This window comes from Crinia signifera, chromosome 4 (genome assembly GCF_055691185.1).
Source record: "Crinia signifera chromosome 4, ASM5569118v1, whole genome shotgun sequence".
Classification (NCBI taxonomy): Eukaryota; Metazoa; Chordata; class Amphibia; order Anura; family Myobatrachidae; genus Crinia; species Crinia signifera.
Window position 1 is genome coordinate 82,111,930 of NC_139220.1, and position 21,918 is coordinate 82,133,847.

The window sequence follows — 21,918 nt, forward strand, 5'->3', positions numbered from 1 at the left end:
CAAGAATGGGGTGTTAACGCTCGAGATGCTTGCGTGTCAAATTCTCGGCAATCGAGTCACAGATTAAGGAAGCCTCAGACATAAAGTACTCTAGAATTTCACAGATGGTAAAAACCAATTGGTGGTTCACAATTTACTGTAGCAATGGTTTTCTGTTTCTGTCTGGGTGCCGGCTTTCACCTTGTAGTTCACTACGCATTCTCACATTAATGATGAAGTCTGAAATAGGCCCAAGGTTACTTAATTATAGTATAGTTCGATTTTTTTAGCATATAGAACTACAGTATGTAAGAAAACACTGATTTATCTTTAAAAATGGCTTCCCTTTAGTTGCGCCACAAAGCACCAGAGCAAATACTGTATGAAAAACTGGTAAAATGAAATGTCATATACTTACATGTTAGCCAGAATACTGTGGTGGGAACTTGGAAAAGCCACCAATGAGGGTCCTGTGCCATGTGATCCGAGTGTGGCATAATAAAACGAAGCATTGACCTAAGAGACAAAACATGAACACTGTAATATTAACTTTCCCCATTGTGCCTGTGGTTAATGAATGACAAACGTTTCCTGAACTGTGACATTGAGGGAATCTCATCAATCCTACATGGGTATTCATATAAGAAGTAAAGTAGTAAAATATACTTGCATAGAGCACAGGCTTTGCATGGGAATGGAACAAAGGGTCAGCAGTCAATAGGTCAACATCAAAGGATCGACATGCACAAGGTTGACACTGTAAACAGTCGACATAAGCAAAATGTTGACATGGAAAATGTCAACACGTGTAATGGTTGACATGAGTTTTTTACGTTTTTTTTTTTTTTTTGGTCAGTGTGGTCATCTGAGCTGGGAATGCCTGGGGTCAGTTGCCGCTTATAAACTCTCAAAATCATTTGTACCATTTGGGATCCCATTATTAAAAATGGCATCCCCAGTTTCTGAGTTCCTTAAAGTGCTGCTGGCAGGATGTCATCCTAATCCATAGGTCCATATGGAGTAACATAATGTTCCTCTTAACCCTTCTCATTAGGATCATCCAGGGGCATTTGGAGTTGTTGCTGCTACTGCTGCTTCATTGGAAGCACGGTATGGTGATTTATTGGGTTGCCACCTCAGGCATCTTCGATTCCTGGAGATCCCCCCCCCCCCACACACACACACACCTTCATGTGCGCGTGTGCTCCTGGTAAAGTGGGCGTGGCTTTGTAAAACAGGCATGACCTCTTCAAGGTGGGCATGGCCTCTAATACAGCCATGTATTGAGGTCCCTATTGTTACATTTAATAAAACATTTCCCCTACTGACAACTTCTACACAGAGATACCTCATACATCCTCCCCTCACCCTGACACCATTGACAACAACTTGTCAGCAACCTCCCCCATCCCCTCACTTCTCTAACATGCATATCTGCCCCAAACACTGACCACCACACACACAAATCTCCCCCTCCATACTGGCCTCAACATTTCCTCAGCAGACAGCACAGATGGCAGAGGTCCCCTGGGACTGATACACAGTAGCAGTAGGCTTATCTCTCCTCTGAGGCTTAGTTTGGGAGGAAACGCTGCTGCAGCATCCTCAGCTGTTGACTGCACAGCGCTCCTCTGTCCTCTCCCGCTGCCCAGTTTAAATATTTCTGGAGGTAGAGGGAGCTGTGGGGCGGGCAGCAACTCGCAAGTGCCCTGTGGCCTTTCTGGCACCCAGAGCTCACGCTCCGCTGGAACCACCCTCCCTATGCCACTGACAGTGTGCACACTCAGTTGGGAGGCTGTGGAGGCTTTCAAAATCACCCAGATTCCGGGAGAATCCCAGAATCTGGGAGACTGCAAAAACATCCTGGAGGATTGCCACCAATTCAGGGAGAATCCAGGAAATCATGGAGAGGTGGCAACCCTAGTGATGCAGCAGGAGGCATCTATTACAGGCACCTCCTGCTGCATTATCCCTGCTGTGTCCAAGGATGCTGCATGGGATCAATGCACCCACCATCGGGCGTACTTTTGCACGGATGGGTGCAGGTAACTGCGGCTGAATGACCCCATTGTTTCAGCAAGAAGATTCACCATTTACAAATCTCTACTTAACAAGAGCAGATTTACAATGTTACTTTGCAGGACACATGCTGCATATACACAGTGCATCATGAGCAATCCTGACTAATGTGTATAATGATAGGCTGCCCTCCCATGAGTATTGGTTTAGCCCTGAAAATACCTGCTCCTACAATACGTGGGTGATAACAACAAAGTCAAGTGTTATATAACAGTCTTCCTGCATATAAAAGAACAATTTATCTGCCATAACTCCTTGGTTGGATTCACTTCATTTGTGTCTTTTTCCTGATGTTACTTGGAGTGACAGACGTAACAAACAAATCTAAATTCATCTGCACCCCTTGCCTTGCTACATGGTAATGCAATGTTTTAAATCTTTCCATAAAAACATTCCCATAAAATGATAGATAGATTGCCCATGTGTATGGTGCACAATTTGCGTGCGCCTGACAGCAATGAACTCCTGCAACTTTTTCTGATCACTGGCTGAATGCAAGGTGACTGACATGTAGTGGGCATGTGGGGGTGGAAACCGGCTGTTTTATGGTGCTTAGTAAAATGCTCAGCATGCCAAAACAAAAATGCAGGTGTGCCAAAGGCTGTAAGGGGAGGGGGTGTGACGTCTGCTCCAGACCGGATATTCCGTTTTTCATTGCAGCACTTAGTAAGTCCCTGACTACACTGAGCCTGCATTGACTGGTACCCATTGTAAAAATCAGTCAATGGTGAGCCTGTTACAATGGGATTTGGACATATTCGCCCAGCTGGGAATGGATGTGCAGCCGTACACATCCATTTCCACAGGATACACATTAATTCGCAAAGCGGGATTTCATTCTAGCGGGTGGCGGCTTAACTGAACACTGGCCAGTGCGAATTCATGGCTGTGTGATCAGGTCTGAATTACCCCCAAAATGTCATGAGTTGAGAAAAGAGCAAGAGATTTACAGCAATCAGGTGCTAGAAAGAAACTAAAACAGTAAATGGAAATAAAGCCCTAAATATAATCTCACTTAGGTATTACCTGCGGAGTCCAGAATTAATCCTGTTTTTATTACTTTGCTGTTCCAGCAGCTTTTTTATTTTTTTGCCACCAAAGTTTAAATGTGCCACCACGTTATCTGCTGTTGTGCCATTGTGCAGCCTTATTGCGTGTCTTGTAATCGGTGTGGGATGATGTGATGCAATCCTACTATTCTGCCTGTCTTCACAAGGAAAGTGCTGCAACCCACGCAGTGATCTATTAAAGCCAGATAATCCCCTCACTGGGTGATGTCAGTGCTGCCTCGCTTCTGTCCTCTGACTGCTGATAAATACTGGTAACCTAGTCCACTGGTAGCAGAAATCCTAACGTGGGAAAATACTATTGCAGAGTAAGTGGTTTCTGTACAGGATTATAGAAGAGCTGACATTAATTATTAATGCTGTATTGTTTCTTAGACTTCTAGCAACAATTTCATCTGCTTCTTTTAGGCAAATGAACATTTATTAATTATTTAATCCATTAAGTCCTACTGCACACTGAGGGGTAATTTTACTAAAGCTTCTACAAATCAAAAGGTTTATGTTGCAAATATCAATCAATCAATCAATCAATCAGTTTCTGTCAATCATTTCTCTATTGCATCCTAGAAAATGATAAACATAATCTGATTAGTCAATTTACCCCAAAGGCAGGAAGACACTGCTCTGTCCATTCTGGTGCATCTAACAATACTGTAGTGTTAGTAGTGTACTGTAGTGTTACCAAAGAGAATAGCCTTATGTATTCCCCATAGAGAATTATGGGGATGGCTGCTGCAAGCACTTTTGTTCTGAACACTGTTGTATTCTTCATAAATAGCTGCAATACCTAGCTTTGCATTAACAATGTGGAAACAGCCATTTAGGAACTAATTTCATAAGTTGACCCCAGATGCGCAACTGACCCGTAAAGGAGGGTGGTGTGACCTCTGGTAGAGTATGAGATCTATCCCCAATTTCTTTATTTTGGGGGCGTGCCCAGGGCTTCCTGAGCAGCTTGGTAGCTGAAGGGTTAATCAGCCATCTTGTTTCTATTGAGGGGTTAATCAGCCATCTTGTTTCTCTGTGTCTGTCCCTGCTGATTTCAAGGTGGTTATATCCTGGCTCTTTTCCAGTACTCGCTGCTATCATAAACTTTGTTACTTTCCTTAGACACTGTACATTCTGTGCTTTCTCATAACTAATGAATACTACACAAAGGCGATGTATAAGCCACCCCACAAAGACACTGCTATTTCCCTACCTCTGCACCAAATATTAACCAATCATGTAATTGAACCAACGTCGTTTGTTGTGTATAAATATGTTGTTTTCGTCATCATTAAATCAGAGTTCAACCTTGTATCTGTGGTCATCGTTACTGGTCATATCATATGAGGTTACACTCTCACGGAGCTCTAAGGGGTCTTCACACTGAGGTCAAATAAGGTAATTAATATATGAGGAAATCGATACATCGGCGCATGATCGATTTCCCAACAGAGCTGGGGGCTCGGCCACCGGGATGCGAGGTTCATTCCTACACAGATGTCATAAAGATTTTACAGTCTGCCTGAATCTGTTGTGAGGTTACGGACATACTCGATCCTGAACCTGTGACACCATGCCTGGGGTATGTTGAATGTCTTATATAGAAGTTAGAGTCTTCTATCATAGAAGTTAAAGTCTTCTATTTTTGTGCACATAACCTGATCTGGGATCAGATGCCGTACTTGGAGTACGAAGGAGACCTGGGGTCTTTAGTCTAAATAGTACCTCACTTTGAACGCCCATTCTTTATTGGCCAATTGTCTTTATTGTATTGTCTTAAAGTATAAGTTTTTCTTTCATTCAATATCCCTGTGTGATTGGTGAGTATACACACTCGTGATATCTGTATTTCCTTGTAAACCGTGCGGCTGGTAAGTTCACGCACAATAACTTCACCATTTGTCTAATCTGACTACTGTATGCCAATAGACTTGCGGACTTTATGCTCTCCTTCTCGGAGTAACGCAATGTGAGGCTTCACATACAGTTCTCAGCAACAAAACCACTGGACTCTATCCACTGTCACGTAGACAGTCTGTGGTTTCCACTAACAAAATCATTATACATTTAAAAATTTTATGAGATGTCTAAAGTGAATACATAATTCTAAAAGTGAACAGACAAAGACTAACTCTCGCAGATTGCCGCTATAGGTGTACCTGCCTTTCTGTGACAGCGCCCCTAGTCTGTAAACTTTGAATTTTTCACGCTCTCATATTATAGTCATATATGTCACATCCTAGAACACCACAAATAGGAACTTGTTTAGATTGCCAGTGTAGTATAGTACTCTGGTACCATAACCCTGAAAGAGACGATAGTATCTGCCAATAGTGAACTTATAAGGTTCAAATCTACACTCACGTCCCTGTCTAACGGTACTGTTGTAGAGGCGGTCCTTGTATTAGGCTGCCATCTGCGCACAGACGTTATTCAAAAATACATTGATACACAATCATACCCCGACATGGGTGGAAATAATAGTAAGAATAAAACAGTCTATCCACCCCCATTACCTAGTGAAATATGTAAGGAGTATGTTGCCCACAAATTATTACCTTGTTAATCCATGAGGTGGACAATATAATAGATGGGACTGGAATCAAGTCCCCAGTATTAATACCCCGATCCCTGCAATATAGTAAACAGCTGCAGACTATCCCCTTAACAAAGCACAGGAGATAACTGACATGTGGAATGAAATCACCGTACACCAGTTCAGCTTTGAAAGATCTATTTTCTGTTGAGCTCCCAGGGTGTACGGCGGATTCCTGCTAGGCTTCTGTGTCTTTGCTGGAAGAGGGGGGTTTGAGGGGGAAGCTGCAGTATTGGTCTCTCTCTCCCTAACACTGAACATCGCTGCCTATTGCAGTTTCATGTAAACAGAAACAGTGACAAATTTCTGGAAAAGATCCAAGAAGTGTTGGACCAAGGAAGCAGGTCTGCCGCTTCTGCATAATGATAATTTACTTGTTTCTACTTTCATTAATAATCTGCTGCCGGACCTCTGATACAGTAAAGGATTTTGAAAAACATTTGTATGAAAGGGAAGCAGCAGGTTGTTTTGAAGTTAAAAGAAACACTGTCACACCATCACATACCCCGTTCACACGCTTCCAAAATCAAAACAATCCTAGGAGACAGAATAAACCATTCCGTCCTCCTAGAGACAGACTACCTCAGAGGGCTCCTGCGGGACCCCCACCCAACAGGCAGACAAGCTGCTATAATTATGAAACGGATAGCCATTAGGCTAGAGACTGTACGTTCCCTTCAAACAAACCCCGACAGGTCAGTAACCCCATGCAGTCCAGTCAACCCAGACCAAGAGACAACCCCAGATTTCAGATTGACTGGCAGGGACTGACCTTAAAGGGCCATGACATAGGAAAACATGAATTTACTGTAATACCTGACTGCCCAATCAATTTGCTAGGCAGAGATCTTCTCTCTGTGCTAGAAATCATAATTAGTCCATCAGAAGCAGGAAAGGGAATTGATGTTTCATCACCACACTTGCTCATGACTGACAGTTCTGACCCAAACACAGAATTAGACACTGTAAATCCTCAGATATGGTCAACAGGACCTCAGATAATAAACTAATTAATTGTTCTGTAGATAGTACCAGATGTAAACTCACTCATCTCAGCAATCCCTGCAAACGCAGCCACTTTGAAAAATGCATTTTTTAGCATTCCTATAGACACAGAGACCCAATTACTCTTTGCTTTTTCATTTGAAGGTAAACAATTAACCTGATGTCGTTTACCCCAAGGCTATATTGACTCTCCAGTGGTCTATAGCATAGTCCTCCAAGCCACATTGGCTCCCTGGCACCCCCCCCATGGTTCTGTCCTGCTACAGTATGCAGATGATCTGCTTCTCTGTAGTACCACCGAGGAGGCCAGCCGGTTAGATGTTATCAGAATGTGGACACAAGGTGTCAAAAGCTAAACTGCAATGGTGTAAAACAAATGTCAATTACCTGGGTTTTGTACTCTCTGAGGGAGAAAGGAAAATCAGTCCACAACGCATACAGTCTGTATTGGGCCTGGTCACCCCAACTACCCAGAAGGATATGCAGTCTTTCTTCGGTATTGTAAATTACTGCAGACAGTGGATTTCTGATTGTTCCTATTACGATAACATCTTGAGACAATGTACACTCAAAGACAAACCCAAGGTTATAGAATGGTCTAATGTAATGTTTTCTGCATTTGCAAAGTTGAGAGAAATGTTAGTAAAGAGTCCCGCGCTTGGCCTCCCGGATTATCTGTTAACATTCCATTTGTTTGCAAGGGACACCTGTACAACCATTGCGGGCGTGCTCACCCAACTTCATGGAGGCAAAATGCGCCCTGTCGCATTCTTTTCAAAAGTAATGCCTGTCACTGTGCAAGGAATGCCGGCTTGTCTTCGAGCCCTGGCTGCCTGTGCAATGGTTGTTGAGATGTCTACCACACTGACACTAGGACACCCTACTGTGTTACATACCACACATAATGTCCTCTCCATCCTCAAAGGTCTACACACACAACACATGTCTGCCCAAAGACTTAGTGGTTATGAAGTACTCCTACTTAGTAACCCTTCTCTCACCATTAAGTATGCAACAAACTCTGAAGGTCCGGTCCCCGTACTCAATGCCCTTTTAGGATTAAGAGGCCCTGACGACGAGGCACCTCCCCAACACGACTGTGCATTGACTATTGACTCAGAAACTTCGCCCAGAAGTGACATGTCGACTGTGCCTATCCCCGATGCCGACATAATATTTGTTGACGGCTCCTGCAGCCGTCCCAATGACAACACGTACCAGGCAGGATATGCAGTGGTTAAACTTCCAAACACCACCCTTGAAGCAAAGACAGTCCCCTTACAGTCAGCACAAGCTGCAGAACTCATTGCACTCACTCGAGCTTGTCACATTTACAAAGACAAACCTGTCACAATTTACACAGACTCCAAATACGCTTACGGAGTTGTTCATGATCATGGTATGATCTGGCAACGCCGAGGCTTCACTGGCGCTGATGGGAAAGGCATATCACATGCGCAACTCATCACAGATCTCTTACACGCAATTACATTACCATCTCAAATTGCCATCCTTCATTGTAAAGCACACACTGGAGGAAAGGATGACATCAGCAAAGGCAACGCTCTCGCTGATACCGCTGCTAAACGTGCTGCCACTACAGCAACATATAACCTCACTCTTGCTGTCATCTCGCCTCCTTCGCTAGATGATACATACCTACTGACAGAATTACAGGCTGCTGCCTCTAATTCAGATCTATCAGATTGAACATATCCAATATTGCAGAAGAATCCACGGACTGGATTAATCTGCAAAGAGGGGAAACCATGTATACCCCAAACCAGTGCATCATTGTTCATAGTACATTACCACGGAGTAGGACACCATAGTATAGTAACAACTACTTTACTCCTCTCCAATGATTTCTACATTACTAATGCCAAAGAACTTGTAAAACAGTACATCAGTAGATGTATAGTGTGTCTTAGAAACAATCCAAACAACCCAAATAAAGCAAGACACCAACATCTAGAATACCCAACCACACCATTCACACATCTTCAAATAGATTTTACACATATCAATAATGCAGGAAGCTTATCCCACTAAATCAGAAGATGCAAAAACAGTAGCCCGCATACTCACGCGAGAGATCATTCCGCGCTGAGGATGCCCGCTCCGAATCAATAGCGATAAAGGTTCAGCCTTCACAGCCAAAGTCACAGCAGAACTAGTCAAAGCACTGCAAATAGAATGGAAGTTTCACATTCCATATCACCCACAGAGAATGACTCCACAAAAGACTCTAGGTTACTCCCCCTTTGAAGTACTGATGGGCAGACCTTTCCCCACTCCCTGGGCAAAGAACCCTTTAGTTACCACAGAAGGAGACTTAGAAATAATAAGAGAAGAGTATGTCAGATCCCTAATACAGAAACTTAATGAAGTTGAACAAAATGTTATCTTTAAGAATCCTTCTCATCCACAGATACCCACTCACCCATTTAGGGTTGGAGACAAGGTCGTTGTAAAGATCCTACCCAGAAATAAACATCCAGGAGATTTCACCTACGGTCCAGAAACAGAAGTGGTCGCAGTCACCAGGACGGCTGTCCTCACCGACGAAGGACCAACGTGGATCCATGCATCCAGAGTGAAGAAAATTCCACCTCCACCACACGTCAACACAGAGGTCGACACCGATCCCGAGACTGACACAGACGGGACGAGAGAGGTAATAACGGGGGCCAGTGGCTCTGACCTCCAACCTGGAGAAGACCTGCCGGCTGGAGGTGACGAGGAATCAGGGGTACAACATTCTGAAGCCAAGGACGACGCTACAGGATATGACTCCCCCCACCTTAGCCCTAGTGATTTTATTCGGGCTTGTTCTTTATAACTGTTTTGCTGAAGTTGATATTACTCAAAATGATGGACGCTTTACCTTCTGGTATAATTCTTCTAGCACGACTGTCGCTACTTTTATATTTTCTTATTGTGATATTGTATCTTGTTCAAACAATCAAGGCGGGAATCGAGGAGAACCACCGCTACCATGGCTGTGTAACATCCACCACACACCACACGCTGTAAGTCACGTATATATCTGTATCACTAGTACTTACTGGGGAGATTCTTGCAACTCATGGGGGGCTGTTGGGTGGAACACTAGAGCAGATACTACTGTCTTTGAGAGCAGCCAAGACTGGGGATATTGCCCCGATGTTGGCCTCCAGAAATGGTCCCATGGTCGATCCTTACTAACCCGTATGTCCCTACGAAAAAAGGGTACTTGCAATAGCCAATTTATCATTAACCTAGAAAACCCAGCCCCCGGCGATGCCGGACTATATGTCATGGGTAAATATCAATCAGGAGAAAGCGGGGGCCCAAGGGGAAGATTCCATTTAAAGGACATGTATGATAACCCAGAATACACCGCCCTCAAAACCACTGTAAAACCTAAAACACCATCATCATTCTTTAAACCACATGTCACTACTTTTAATGATATGTTAGCCATTGATAATCCCACGTATGAAGATACCATGTCTATGGAAACAGGTTTCTCTGATGTAAACTATTGGTTAGAATGGATGAAGTATAATGCCCGCAAGGTTAATCAAACTGATTGCTATGTGTGTGGAAAGTCCAGACCCCATTTAGGTACTGTACCCATACACATACCACCTGAACAGGATAAATGCTTTTTTAGTTTATACACTGACACTGTAATAGAAGAAGCCAAATGTGAACAATGGAAAAAGGAATACCCCATTATGACAAAGAATACCAACCCTGGTAGTACTATAACTATTTACCCCGGTAATTACACTTGTTATTTCTCTAATAGTACTGATCAAAATGTTGTACAATTGAAATTATTTCCTGATGGGTATTGTGCTGAAAGAAGACATATCACCATACCCACCATGAAGAAATCTTTGGGAGATATCTATTTTATCTGTGGAGATATGAAATTGAGGACAAAACTAAATAGCCCTTGGAAAGGAGAATGTGCCCTGGCAAAGATTATTATGCCCATTCACATCCTCCCAGCCAACCTTCCTCAACCTCCTCCCACAGGTAACACAAACACACACTCTAGAGCTAGGAGAGATGCCCCCAAGGAAAGTTTCGATCCACATATATATATCGATACTATTGGTGTCCCTCGGGGAGTTCCAGATGAATTTAAGGCTCGAGATGAAGTCGCTGCTGGCTTTGAGTCTCTAATTCCCCAAGTGACAATCAATAAGAACGTGGACTGGATAAATTATATATATTATAATCAGCAGCGTTTTGTTAATGATACTAGAGATGCTTTAAAAGGTATTGCTGAACAGTTGGAAGCTACATCACAAATGACATTTCAGAATCGTATGGCTTTAGATATGATGCTTGCCGAGAAAGGAGGAACCTGTGTGTACATAGGTAAGGTTGATGGATGCTGTACTTATATCCCAGACAACACAGGTCCTAATGGGAAAACTACCCTAGCTATTAAACATCTAGAAGATTTATCCATCGAACTCAAGAAGAACTCAGGTGTCACGGACCCCTGGAGTAGCTGGTTTGGATGGTTAAATGATTGGAAACACGCACTAACACAAATAGGCATGTTTATTCTCATTATAATTATTGTACTTATGATAGTAGGATATTGTGTCTTTCCCATATGTAAGAAGATTGGTTCCAAGTACCTGGATAATGTAACACCTGCTATGTACACTGATCTCGCCAAAAGCCTTCCCTCACCAGAAGATTATAGTGAATATGTTAAAATCCATCGTACCAAACAAGATGCCATCTACAAGAATCAAATTGTCTAAAAAGAACATTGATTCTAAGAGGGGATTGAAGGGTTAATCAGCCATCTTGTTTCTATTGAGGGGTTAATCAGCCATCTTGTTTCTCTGTGTCTGTCCCTGCTGATTTCAAGGTGGTTATATCCTGGCTCTTTTCCAGTACTCGCTGCTATCATAAACTTTGTTACTTTCCTTAGACACTGTACATTCTGTGCTTTCTCATAACTAATGAATACTACACAAAGGCGATGTATAAGCCACCCCACAAAGACACTGCTATTTCCCTACCTCTGCACCAAATATTAACCAATCATGTAATTGAACCAACGTCGTTTGTTGTGTATAAATATGTTGTTTTCGTCATCATTAAATCAGAGTTCAACCTTGTATCTGTGGTCATCGTTACTGGTCATATCATATGAGGTTACACTCTCACGGAGCTCTAAGGGGTCTTCACACTGAGGTCAAATAAGGTAATTAATATATGAGGAAATCGATACATCGGCGCATGATCGATTTCCCAACAGTAGCCCCCAGGTCCCTGCCCTACACTCAGTCGGAACTGCCATTGGTGCAGCAGGTGCATTGCACCGGGCCCTGAGGACTAACTGGCCCACTGCTAAATTGCATTATACTACTATAGTGCTTGTCCCAGAGTAATTATTTTTATTATTATTATAATTCTTATTATTTAAGAAAATACTAATGATGTTAGTAATAACTATTACATTATGTAGGGTATAGATTGATAACTGATTTTTGGATTTGTGCCGAGTAGATTGTGCATCACTACATCCTGCATGTAACGATCTTATCTTGTCGTGTGCCATCCCATCCACAGGAGCTGCCTGAAGCATTGTGGACGATAGCCAACTAGTGCATTGCTCTGGATTAGCATTGTGCTGAGTGCCAGGTGAATAAATGGGCAGATGGAGTGCAACTCCAGGCACCCTAACAAATAAAAAAAAAAGGCCTATCATCGAAACAGCGTCATAACCACCAGACAGGCAGACACCAGCTGGCCACACGGCGGCCATAAATCATAGGTATTAAAATTACATTCCTATTTAACAATTTATGTACTTTATAATATATTTAGGTGGACACTGTGGCTTACAGTGTATGGGATGGGTTCTACGTGCCTACATGTCATAATAGCCCTTGAACTATTTCAGCTCCAAGCCTTTAATCTGGCCCTGGTTATGCCTACAGCTCAGTGTTGTGCACGGTACTTCTGTTATTGATACATATAATAGGTATAACCAGCATCAGGACGTCCCCATGAAAACATTGGACGTTCCCCTGGAATGCAGGTGTGGCGTGACTGGTGGTGTGACTGAATAGGATGTCCCCCACTGTCTTCCCAGTTTATTTTACCTATGAATGCCTTTAAGTTCACAGATAATGTAGAGCAGCAAGTTACAAGCATACAACATTTAATATTATTTAGGATAGTCCTTTTACAGAGGCAAACTTTTGTTATAACCGGTTACCTAATCTGCATAGGCAACATGTAGGCAATCAGATTTAATGCTAACAATTGATTGTTAAGGTTTGATATTGGACTATTACTATTACACTACAAAGCTTCTGGGTAAAAACGCACCTATCGCTTATGAACAGTGAGGCTGGCCAATGTCTGGTAGGATCTGTTATTCATGAGTATCCAGCCTATTAATTCAGTAGGGACGCTGCCAACAGGTGTCTTCAAGTAAATTAGTTTTGTCTATTTTAGAACAATGGTCTTCCCTTGTGATACACTTTTCCTGTAGTTAAAAGTCCATAAAAATACATTAGCCTATGCTACTCATTAATGGGCATTTAAATGAATGACCTTTACTGGACACTAATGGCTTGAGCACTTTAGTGAACCAGCCATTAACTGAGGTCAAAAAATGGATCTTTACTCAGCATTGATTAATTCCGGCTATCCGCATCAATAAGGAACTGTTATCAGGCAAGCCCCAGAGACACTGGCATCTGTGTGTGCATTCACAAAACAAGTCTTAGTGGCTACTTACCAAAAAAATATGAAATATAAAAGCGGTTAATCTGTGTTGTAATTGTATGTGCATTATTCATTGTAAAATCAGTGGCCAGTCTGTGGTGTACTGCGTTATATTTCATCCAAAGCTGTTTGGGGTAGATAGAAGCAATGAGCTGTCCGCTCTGCGTCGGAAACTGCCAGCGTGAAATTAGAACTCTTATAGCGTAACTGAGTTTTCTAGCAGCACCTATTAGCCAAACTCAGAAGCAGGAAGTAAGCCAACCGACCAGACAATGCAGAGCGCTATTAACCCTCTACCTACTGCATACATTCGCTCATTCTGGCCGCCTCAGCATCAGATATTATTGCAAGCACAAACATGTGGCCTGCGGGTCATACTGCCTTGTTCTTAAGACAATAAATGATCAGTGTGTTATTGGGAGTCTATATTTTACAGCTTGTAGCTGCAAATGACAAGCCCTTACTTTATTTTAAATCAAATACTGCAATTCAGAATACATTTAAATAAGCTAACTAGATGGCTACATATCGGAAAAGTCGAATAAAGCAGTGTAGCCCATATGCCACCATACATACAGTATACAGAGCTAATTGCTATACATTAGATAAGGGGAGTTCAGTACATTTAGCTATATTTGTCCATCATTTTCCCTTTCTGCAGCAGATGAGACTGCTCTCAGACTTGTTTAGCAGAATCAGACCGCACTACAAAAATGGTATTTAGCCGATTTTTAACCGTTTTAAAATAATAATCTGTGCAGTCTGAAAGGTCCAGAGTGATTTTACCGTTTTCCTACCCAGTTTCAGACCCGTTTTTTTAAGTCTGAACGGGACCCAGCCAATAGTGATCCCGCTCTGTGCATATCAAATGAGCGGGCAGTGAATATTTAATGAGCGGGTGGGGACCCGCTCATTAAATATGCAGTGCAGTGCGGTCGATAGATATGCACACTTCCAAACCTCCCCCCACCCCCTGGAGGCATCCCCCCAATGAGGCATCCTCCCCCCCCCTACCTGGGCAGTGCAGCGTAGTGGAGGGAAGGGAATGATCGCGCTGGCGGGCAGGGGGTCCCTGTGGTGTAGAGTATGTGAGATCAGCAGCGGGGTCCCTGCAGCGGATGGGAACTATTAGTTCCCATCCGCTGCAGGAATGCCGACACTGATCTAACATACTCAGCAGGGACCCCCTGCCCGCTAGCGCGATCATTCCCTCTGCTGCGCTGCCCAGGTGGGAGGGGGCGGGGGGCAGCAGCTTGCTGCTTTCACACAAGAAAACCTGTTTAGACCCGGTTTAAGATCGGGTTTATGTGCGGTCTGAAAGGGGCATTTTTGCAAAAGTATGAAAAATTTATTTATAAAACATAATGTAATGTGTGTGTTTTGCAGTGAAAACAGTTTATTGGTTTCAAGCTTGATATACCGTATTACAGTTTTTAAACTTCACTTGTGATTCTGTAAGGAAACCTGGAAAACATGAACTGTTTAGGAACCTACAGTATGACTCGGACAGTGTAATGTCTAGCATTACTGCAACACATTACTGAAGTTATGGGTTAGATTGCCACCATACCCCTAACTGTGTTAGAAAGCCGAATCTGCATTGACAGAATATAATGGAAAACAGACGCATATTTGACCAAAATATCTTACAGTCGCAAAATCAACACTTGCATTGAATAGGTTGGATATAAATCGTCGAAAAGTGGCGATTTTCAGATTGTCATAAAAATCGGCACAAATTGAATAACCACCATAGTGTAAAATAGAAAGGAAAGAGCAGGAAAGAGAAAGGTTATAAGAGAAGAATAAAATGAAGGGGAGTGTTAGGTGGGAAGTGAGGAGAACCCAAATGGAGGATAAGGCTTTATTTAAAATAAAGCCTTATCCATGTATACCAAGCCCATAGATGATCAATGAAATGTAGACGACACTCCAAAATTCGAGGTCCAAAGTTCCCAAACCTTGTTAAACTTTTTAAAAGATCCCTTAATATGCTAGAGATGTATTCCATGGAATGTATGTGCCATATTTTAGCTACAATCTTGCTCATAGTAGGCATCTCAGGTGATCTCCATGTGGATGCTATGGTGCACCTATCTGCCAGGACAATATGAGTAAATAGTTTACTCTGTTGAGGACATGCTTCAGGGATTTCTATAGAATAGAGGAAAAATCTGGTCTTAAAATTAATTTGAATACCTACAGATGGAGCAGCCCTCATTTGAGCTGCACCTGGTGATTCTATTGCCAATTGCCGCCGCCATCCTCCAACAGAAGGGGACGCACCCTTCTGTCGAAGGCTTTAGCAGCCCTCTACCCGGCTTTGCCCCTCCGCCTGCTCTGCCTCAGCTGCCCCAGCTTGCCCTTGCTCCCTTTCCCTCTCCTTGAAGTGGAGATGGGCAGGGAAGCCACTCACCACCGCCTTGCTGGGACAAGAGAGCGAGTGAGATACTCACGTCTCCCTGTCAGATGTAGCTGCCGACCCCCAGCCTGCACCGGCACATGAGAACTGGCGATTCAGTTCTTTCTAAATGGGAAACTCATTTACACAATTACACCAGATATGAAGAAATGTTCTATAAATCGTATTGCATCTCCAACATCAAGGGGAGATTTTAGTATACATTTTGTTGAGTCCAGTACGGACATAATACCATCTATAGAACTGCTTCTGACCTTTTTAAAATCCAGCCTGTAACATGGCAGTTAGACACTAATTGGTTGGAACTTTCTCTTTCTTCACTTCAAGCTTTGATATATCTTCACCGGGCCAGAATTATCACTAGGCAACCTACTTGTCCGCCTAGGGCCTGGCAGGTCCCAATGTGCCTTGGGCCACGAAATTTAGTCATTCACATTTACAATCAGAAACAGGTGCTACAAAAGAACTTGTCATCTCTCTATTTTAGTCTATATTTTAAACCACAATTAAAATACAAACATTCATGGCCACTACAATGCCCTTTGGGGGGAATGGAAGAAAAGAGTGAGGGGAGTGAGCAACAAAGAAGATGTCAGGAAAATAGAGAGAAAAAGAAAGAGGAGGGATAGAGGTGTGGTCAGGGAGAGAATGAGAGAGGGAGAAAGAAAGAGAGAGAGCGAGAGAGGGTTAGGGAGAAAATAGAGGATATGGAGAGAGTTAAATATAGAAAAGAGATGGGGTGGAGGGGAAAGAGAGGGGAGGGGGAGACAGAGAGTGAGAGGAGGGGGTGAAAAGAGTAAAGGGGAAGAGGGGTAAGAGAGGGATAGGATGAGAGAGGGAGGAGAGGGAAAGGGAGGAGGGGGGGAAGGAGGGGAGGGGAGGGGAGGGGAAGGGGGGGAGAGAAGGCATTGTGTAATCCCCCACAATACAAATGGTGCTGTGCACCTCAATCACCGATGCCTGCCTCCTTTTCACTGCCGCCGGCCACTCCTCTTGCTTCTGGTTGCATCTGGGCTCCTGCTCCCACCACCACTTAAGGGGACATAGCCTCTGTACGTGCACTGCAGCATTATTTAAAAATAAACCCGGCAAACGAAAATCAAAGGGTAAATAAGAGGGGGGGAGGGGTAGCAAGAGAGGGGGAGCTAGAGGGATAGAGTAAAAGAGGTGGGGCTGAGGGGAAAGGAGAAGAGTGAGTGAATGAGAGCAGTTGAAGGAAGAGGGGCTGTGTATGTGTAATTCCCCCCCAGTTCAAGCGGCACTGCGTACCGCATTGTGGGCGAGATTCTCTATCACAGAAATGCGGTAAAAACCCCGTTATCGGGGTTTTTACCGCATTTCTGTATTCTCTAACCTCCCTCCGCATTGTCACCGCTGCGGAGGGAATCGCCAGCAAAAGCTGGCGGTTCCCTGCAGAAGCCTATGGGCTTCTTACCGCAGCAGTGTGTGAGGGATCCGTCACGGATCCCTCCCAGCATGCCCTGCGGCCGGCGTGTCAGTCTGCGCATGCGCAGACGGACTCCCGGGTCATAGACCCGGAAGTCCAGCAACGGCGCCGCATCGCAAGGGACAGCTCTTATCGCAAGAGCTGTCCCTTGCGTTAATGACCGCATATTTTAGAGAATATGTGGTCATTAGAAATGCGATGCCGGGCGAAGAGGGCTGCGGATTTTAGAGAATCCCGCCCTGTGTATTTCACTTACCACCGAAGTCAGCCCCGGGCCTCCTGCTTCCATTCCTCTGCGCAGCTGCTTCAAGGCAGTGCACCGCTGGGTGTACTCTCCTGGATGCCGCACCGGGTCTCCTCATGCAGCGTCAGACTCAGGCGTCCTGCTTCAAGGCAGCGCACCGCCGGGTGTCCTCTCCTGGACGCCGCACCGGGTCTCCTCATGCAGCGTCAGACTCAGGGGTCCTGCTTCAAGGCAGCGCACCGCCGGGTGTCCTCTCCTGGACGCCGCACCGGGTCTCCTCACGCAGCGTCAGACTCAGGCGTCCCACTTCAAGGCAGCGCACCGCTGGCGCCGGGTGTCCTGGATGCTGAGCCATGTCTCCTCTGCAGGCTGGCTGCTACTACCGCCGCTGAAGGGGACGGGATGGCTTAGCCACTGCCCGCAGGTCATTATATAAAAAAAAACTGACAAAATGAAAAGGGTGCAGGGGAATGCCTGCTGGGGTCCCGGGCCCCCCAAGCCCCCGGGCCCCATAGCAATTGCATCCCCTGCACCCTCTAGTTACGCCACTGCCCTGCGTCCAAGTTTTTTTTTAAATATTATTTTGTCTAAAGTGAAACACATGATTAGAGTATATTAGACACACTTTATACTCTACTCACCAATAGGGAGTGCAGAACACAGTTCATTACTATAATGTGTAAGGAGCATTGTGGTTCAGTGCATAATGTGTAAGGCAGGCATGTCCAAACTTTGGCCCTCCAGCTGTTGTGAAACTACAAGTCCCATCATGCGTTGCTGCAATTTTGCTATTAGGGAATGCTAAAACTATGGCAACACATGCTGGGATGTGTAGTTTCACAACAGCTGAAGAGCCACAGTTTGGTCATGCCTGGTGTAAGGGGTTTTATGGTGCAGTGCATAATGTGTAAGGGGCATTATGGTGCAGTGCATAATGTGTAAGGGGCATTGCGATGCAGTGTATAATATGCAAGGAGCTTTGCAGTGTATATCGTGTAAGGGACATTACGGTATGTGGCATGTTGTGTCAGGGCCATTACGGTGTGTGACATTACGTGTAAGGGGCATTATGGTGCAGTGCATAATGTGTAAGGGTCATTCCGGTGCACTGCATAATGTGTAAGGGGCATTACGGTGCAGTGCATAATGTGTAAGAGGCATTATGGTATGTAGCAAATTGTGTCAGGGCCATTATGGTGTGTGGCATATTATGTAAGGGACATTACTATAAGGAGGAAAAATGACAAGTAATATAAGGGGCATGAATCAATTACGAAAATATAGTGACTGTTTGAGAGAGGGGGGCCCCAAAGTGATATTTTGCCTACGGCCCTGTGAGGTTTTAATCTGACTCTGAATCTTCAACATAATAATTTCTGTTGTAAAACTGAATTACAGGCTTAAGTCCAGATCAATGTATGTGAGTATGATTCTTAGTTTCGTGTCATACTAAACACATACAGTATGATGAAGATAAATTGTTGTAATAGAATTTGTTGATAATACAGATGATAAAAAAGCACAATGTTGTAAGATGCTATCTGCTGATGTTTTAGGGCTAAATACTAACATAGGGACCTAGTGTACAAAGCATTAGATGCATCTGAAGACTGAGCTGGTAGAAATATGCTGTTATGGTTTACTGTATTATAATGCAGAAGACAATGTTTGAAGAAGGCATACATAAAGATTACTGCTATACTGTAATACAACAATCAAACGGCATTTTTCTTGCAATGATGGAATTCAAAACATCAGACATTCCAGACCCTGAAGCCAATCCTTAAGCTGCGTACACACTGGAGCAACAGAGATTCGTTCCAACATCGGAACAAATCCCCATCAGTCCGGATTGCATCCTTCACTATTAGCTTGCCTGTTGTTGCTAGCAATATTATCTGGTTTGATGTACAGCGCATTAAACTAGACATTGTCACAGTTGACTGCACGAGCATGCATATCGACGACACACACAGTAATGTTGGCAATATGCCGGTCTGATCCACCTGACCGAATGGCATATTTTTCAGAGTGTACCCAGGCTTATTTAATATATGTATTTAAAAGGCACAACCAACCAGGAATGTTAACCTAAAACAAATAACACAAAATAATGTTTACCTGGTTTGGTGAAGTATTTAAGCACCTGGCCTTCTCAATGATGGCTGTGTTGCTTGAACTTATAAGTATGGGGTTGCTGATTTCTGGAATCTGTCGCCCCGCTGGAGAGTGCACAATCCTGTTTAATGTATTAAGGGCATTAGTGATGAGGAACTGCCTTGGGCTCTTTCTCCGCCCCTCTGGAATTCTGCGCATTGGTGCAGAGTCAACAGACTTGGCTTTTGAGGGAGACTTCTTCAGTGGAGAGGAGACTAGAAGATTATTCACGTCTTTTCTTTTTCCTTTATTTGATTCCAGCAGTTGCTTGGCAGTGCTGTTCAACTGCAAATACAATTTAGAATTTATAATGCAATCATTAAACAATAAAAATGTACACAGGAATTAAAAATTATTTTTTATATCAATTATCAACAGATAAATCACACTGCTAATGGGGCACAACACAAATTGCACCATGCATTTATATTCATGATTAGAAATAAAACTGTGCATGCAAAGTGTATAGACATTGGTTATCTGTTTAAAATGTTATGCGGTCAGAATACTGGCAGTCTTAATCCCAAGGGATACTGAAAGTAAGTACTTGCCTTGGGGTTATGCACTAGGGTGAGGTTAGGGTTAGACTGTGGGAGAGGTAACGATAGGTTAAAAAATACTAACTGCTGTCTGTATTAAGTCTGACCATCGGGATCTCAGTGTTGGTATTTTGACTGTTGGGACTTCGTAACGAAGCCTTTTAAGACCAGTTTATTTGCCATTCATTTGTAAAACAAGGTTATGGGCCGATGCAGACTGAGATCAATCGGGTGGATTTATGAAGCAGTGAAAGTGCCTGGTGCTTTATCGCCGGACATTTAGCTCCTGACTGTTAAGTTACAGGCTGGGTTTAAAGGGGACAGTTAGAAGCTGATTGGCCGGTGATAAAGTACCAGGCATTTTATCAATTCTCCTCCCTTATCACTGCTTCATACATCTTCCCCAATGTATGCTGCATGCATATATGTAGAATTGATTAATCCTGCAATTACCACCTGTCACGGTAGAAGAGGTGGGGGGTAGGCATTCTAGGATATTATATGTAAAGTACAGTAAGGGCTGAGAACACATACAGACCAGGAAGAAAACCCACATATAAAGTTGGGAAAACCCTGGTTTTTGTGGTTGTTCAAAGGCTGGGGTAGAGACAAGGCCTGATTCAGAGTTAGTTGTATTACATTTCAAAATCCAAATCCTTCTCAAAAGGACAAAACCATGTGCACTGCAGGCGGAGCAAATGTAACATGTGCAGAGAGAGTTAGATTTGGTGGTATATGTTCAAACTGAAATCTAAATTGGCGTGAAAAAATAAAGCAGCCAGTATTTACCCTGCACAGAAACAATATAAAGCCATGTACACATAAGGTGAATTGGGAATGGTTCTAAATCCCAGCGGTCGGAATCCCGGTGTTCAAAATCTCAACGGCGGAATCCCGACCGCCGAAATCCCGACAAGGGGGGGACGTGGATCGCCCCCCCTTGCAGGCTCATTGTGCTCACAACGCACCCGGTGCCTCGCTACGCTCGGCACACTGATTTATTCAACCTCTATGGGTGTTGTGGACACTCACAGAGGGAGAAAGTGTCAGGATTCCGACCGCCGGGATTGTAACTGCATCCCGGTGAATCTTCCCATGTGTACACAGTGGGCAATAGCAATGTGCGGCCCCGCAGCATTGCTATCGCCTGGCCAAATAGACACTGCAGGCAAGAATATTTTCAATAGGTGCCGTCTGCACAGTGTATTTGGCTGTGGCTGGGGAAGGCAGGATGTAGTTAGCAGTCTAACTATATCTTGGGTACTTGTTTCCTAGCATGGCGAGCATAGCGAGCCCCGCGAGGGGACGTGGATAACTTCACATGTATTCCACGTCCCCTCGCAGGGCTCGCTGCGCTTGCCACACTTCTGGCTCGGTGGCTCGCTGCGCTCACCACACTATATAAAAATCAACTCCACACCGACGTGAATAGTGGGGGTATGAAAAGGTCGGAGGACCTCGCGGGCTCGCTATGCTCGCCACGCTTCGGGTTGGCATTAATAGTGGCGGTGGCGTTAACGATGGGGGTGCATTTAACATAGTAATCACCCATCAGGGTGCATGCACAATTAAATCATCATTTTGATCGCATCGATCGCATTGCATGCCATTTTAATGGCATGTGATGCGATGCGTT

At 44.0% G+C, this 21,918-nt stretch overlaps 2 protein-coding genes across 3 annotated transcripts in view; one reads left to right on the top strand and one right to left on the bottom strand.

Annotated features, from left to right (window-relative positions):
* Positions 1-21,918, bottom strand: part of SH3RF2 (SH3 domain containing ring finger 2) — a 164,630-nt gene that overhangs the window by 44,193 nt on the left and 98,519 nt on the right. For both annotated transcript variants that reach the window (XM_083181912.1, XM_083181910.1), the window contains exons 6-7: positions 19,708-20,028; positions 398-495 (exon numbers count right to left, since the gene is read on the bottom strand). In XM_083181912.1, coding sequence (XP_083038038.1) covers positions 398-495; positions 19,708-20,028 — 419 coding nt within the window. The remainder of the gene's footprint in view (positions 1-397; positions 496-19,707; positions 20,029-21,918) is intronic.
* On the top strand, positions 4,086-11,852 carry LOC146074128 (uncharacterized). The gene is made up of 2 exons (XM_083181913.1): positions 4,086-4,511; positions 9,146-11,852. The coding sequence occupies exon 2, from the start codon at positions 9,504-9,506 to the stop codon at positions 11,487-11,489; it is 1,986 nt and encodes a 661-aa protein (XP_083038039.1). The 5' UTR covers positions 4,086-4,511; positions 9,146-9,503; the 3' UTR covers positions 11,490-11,852.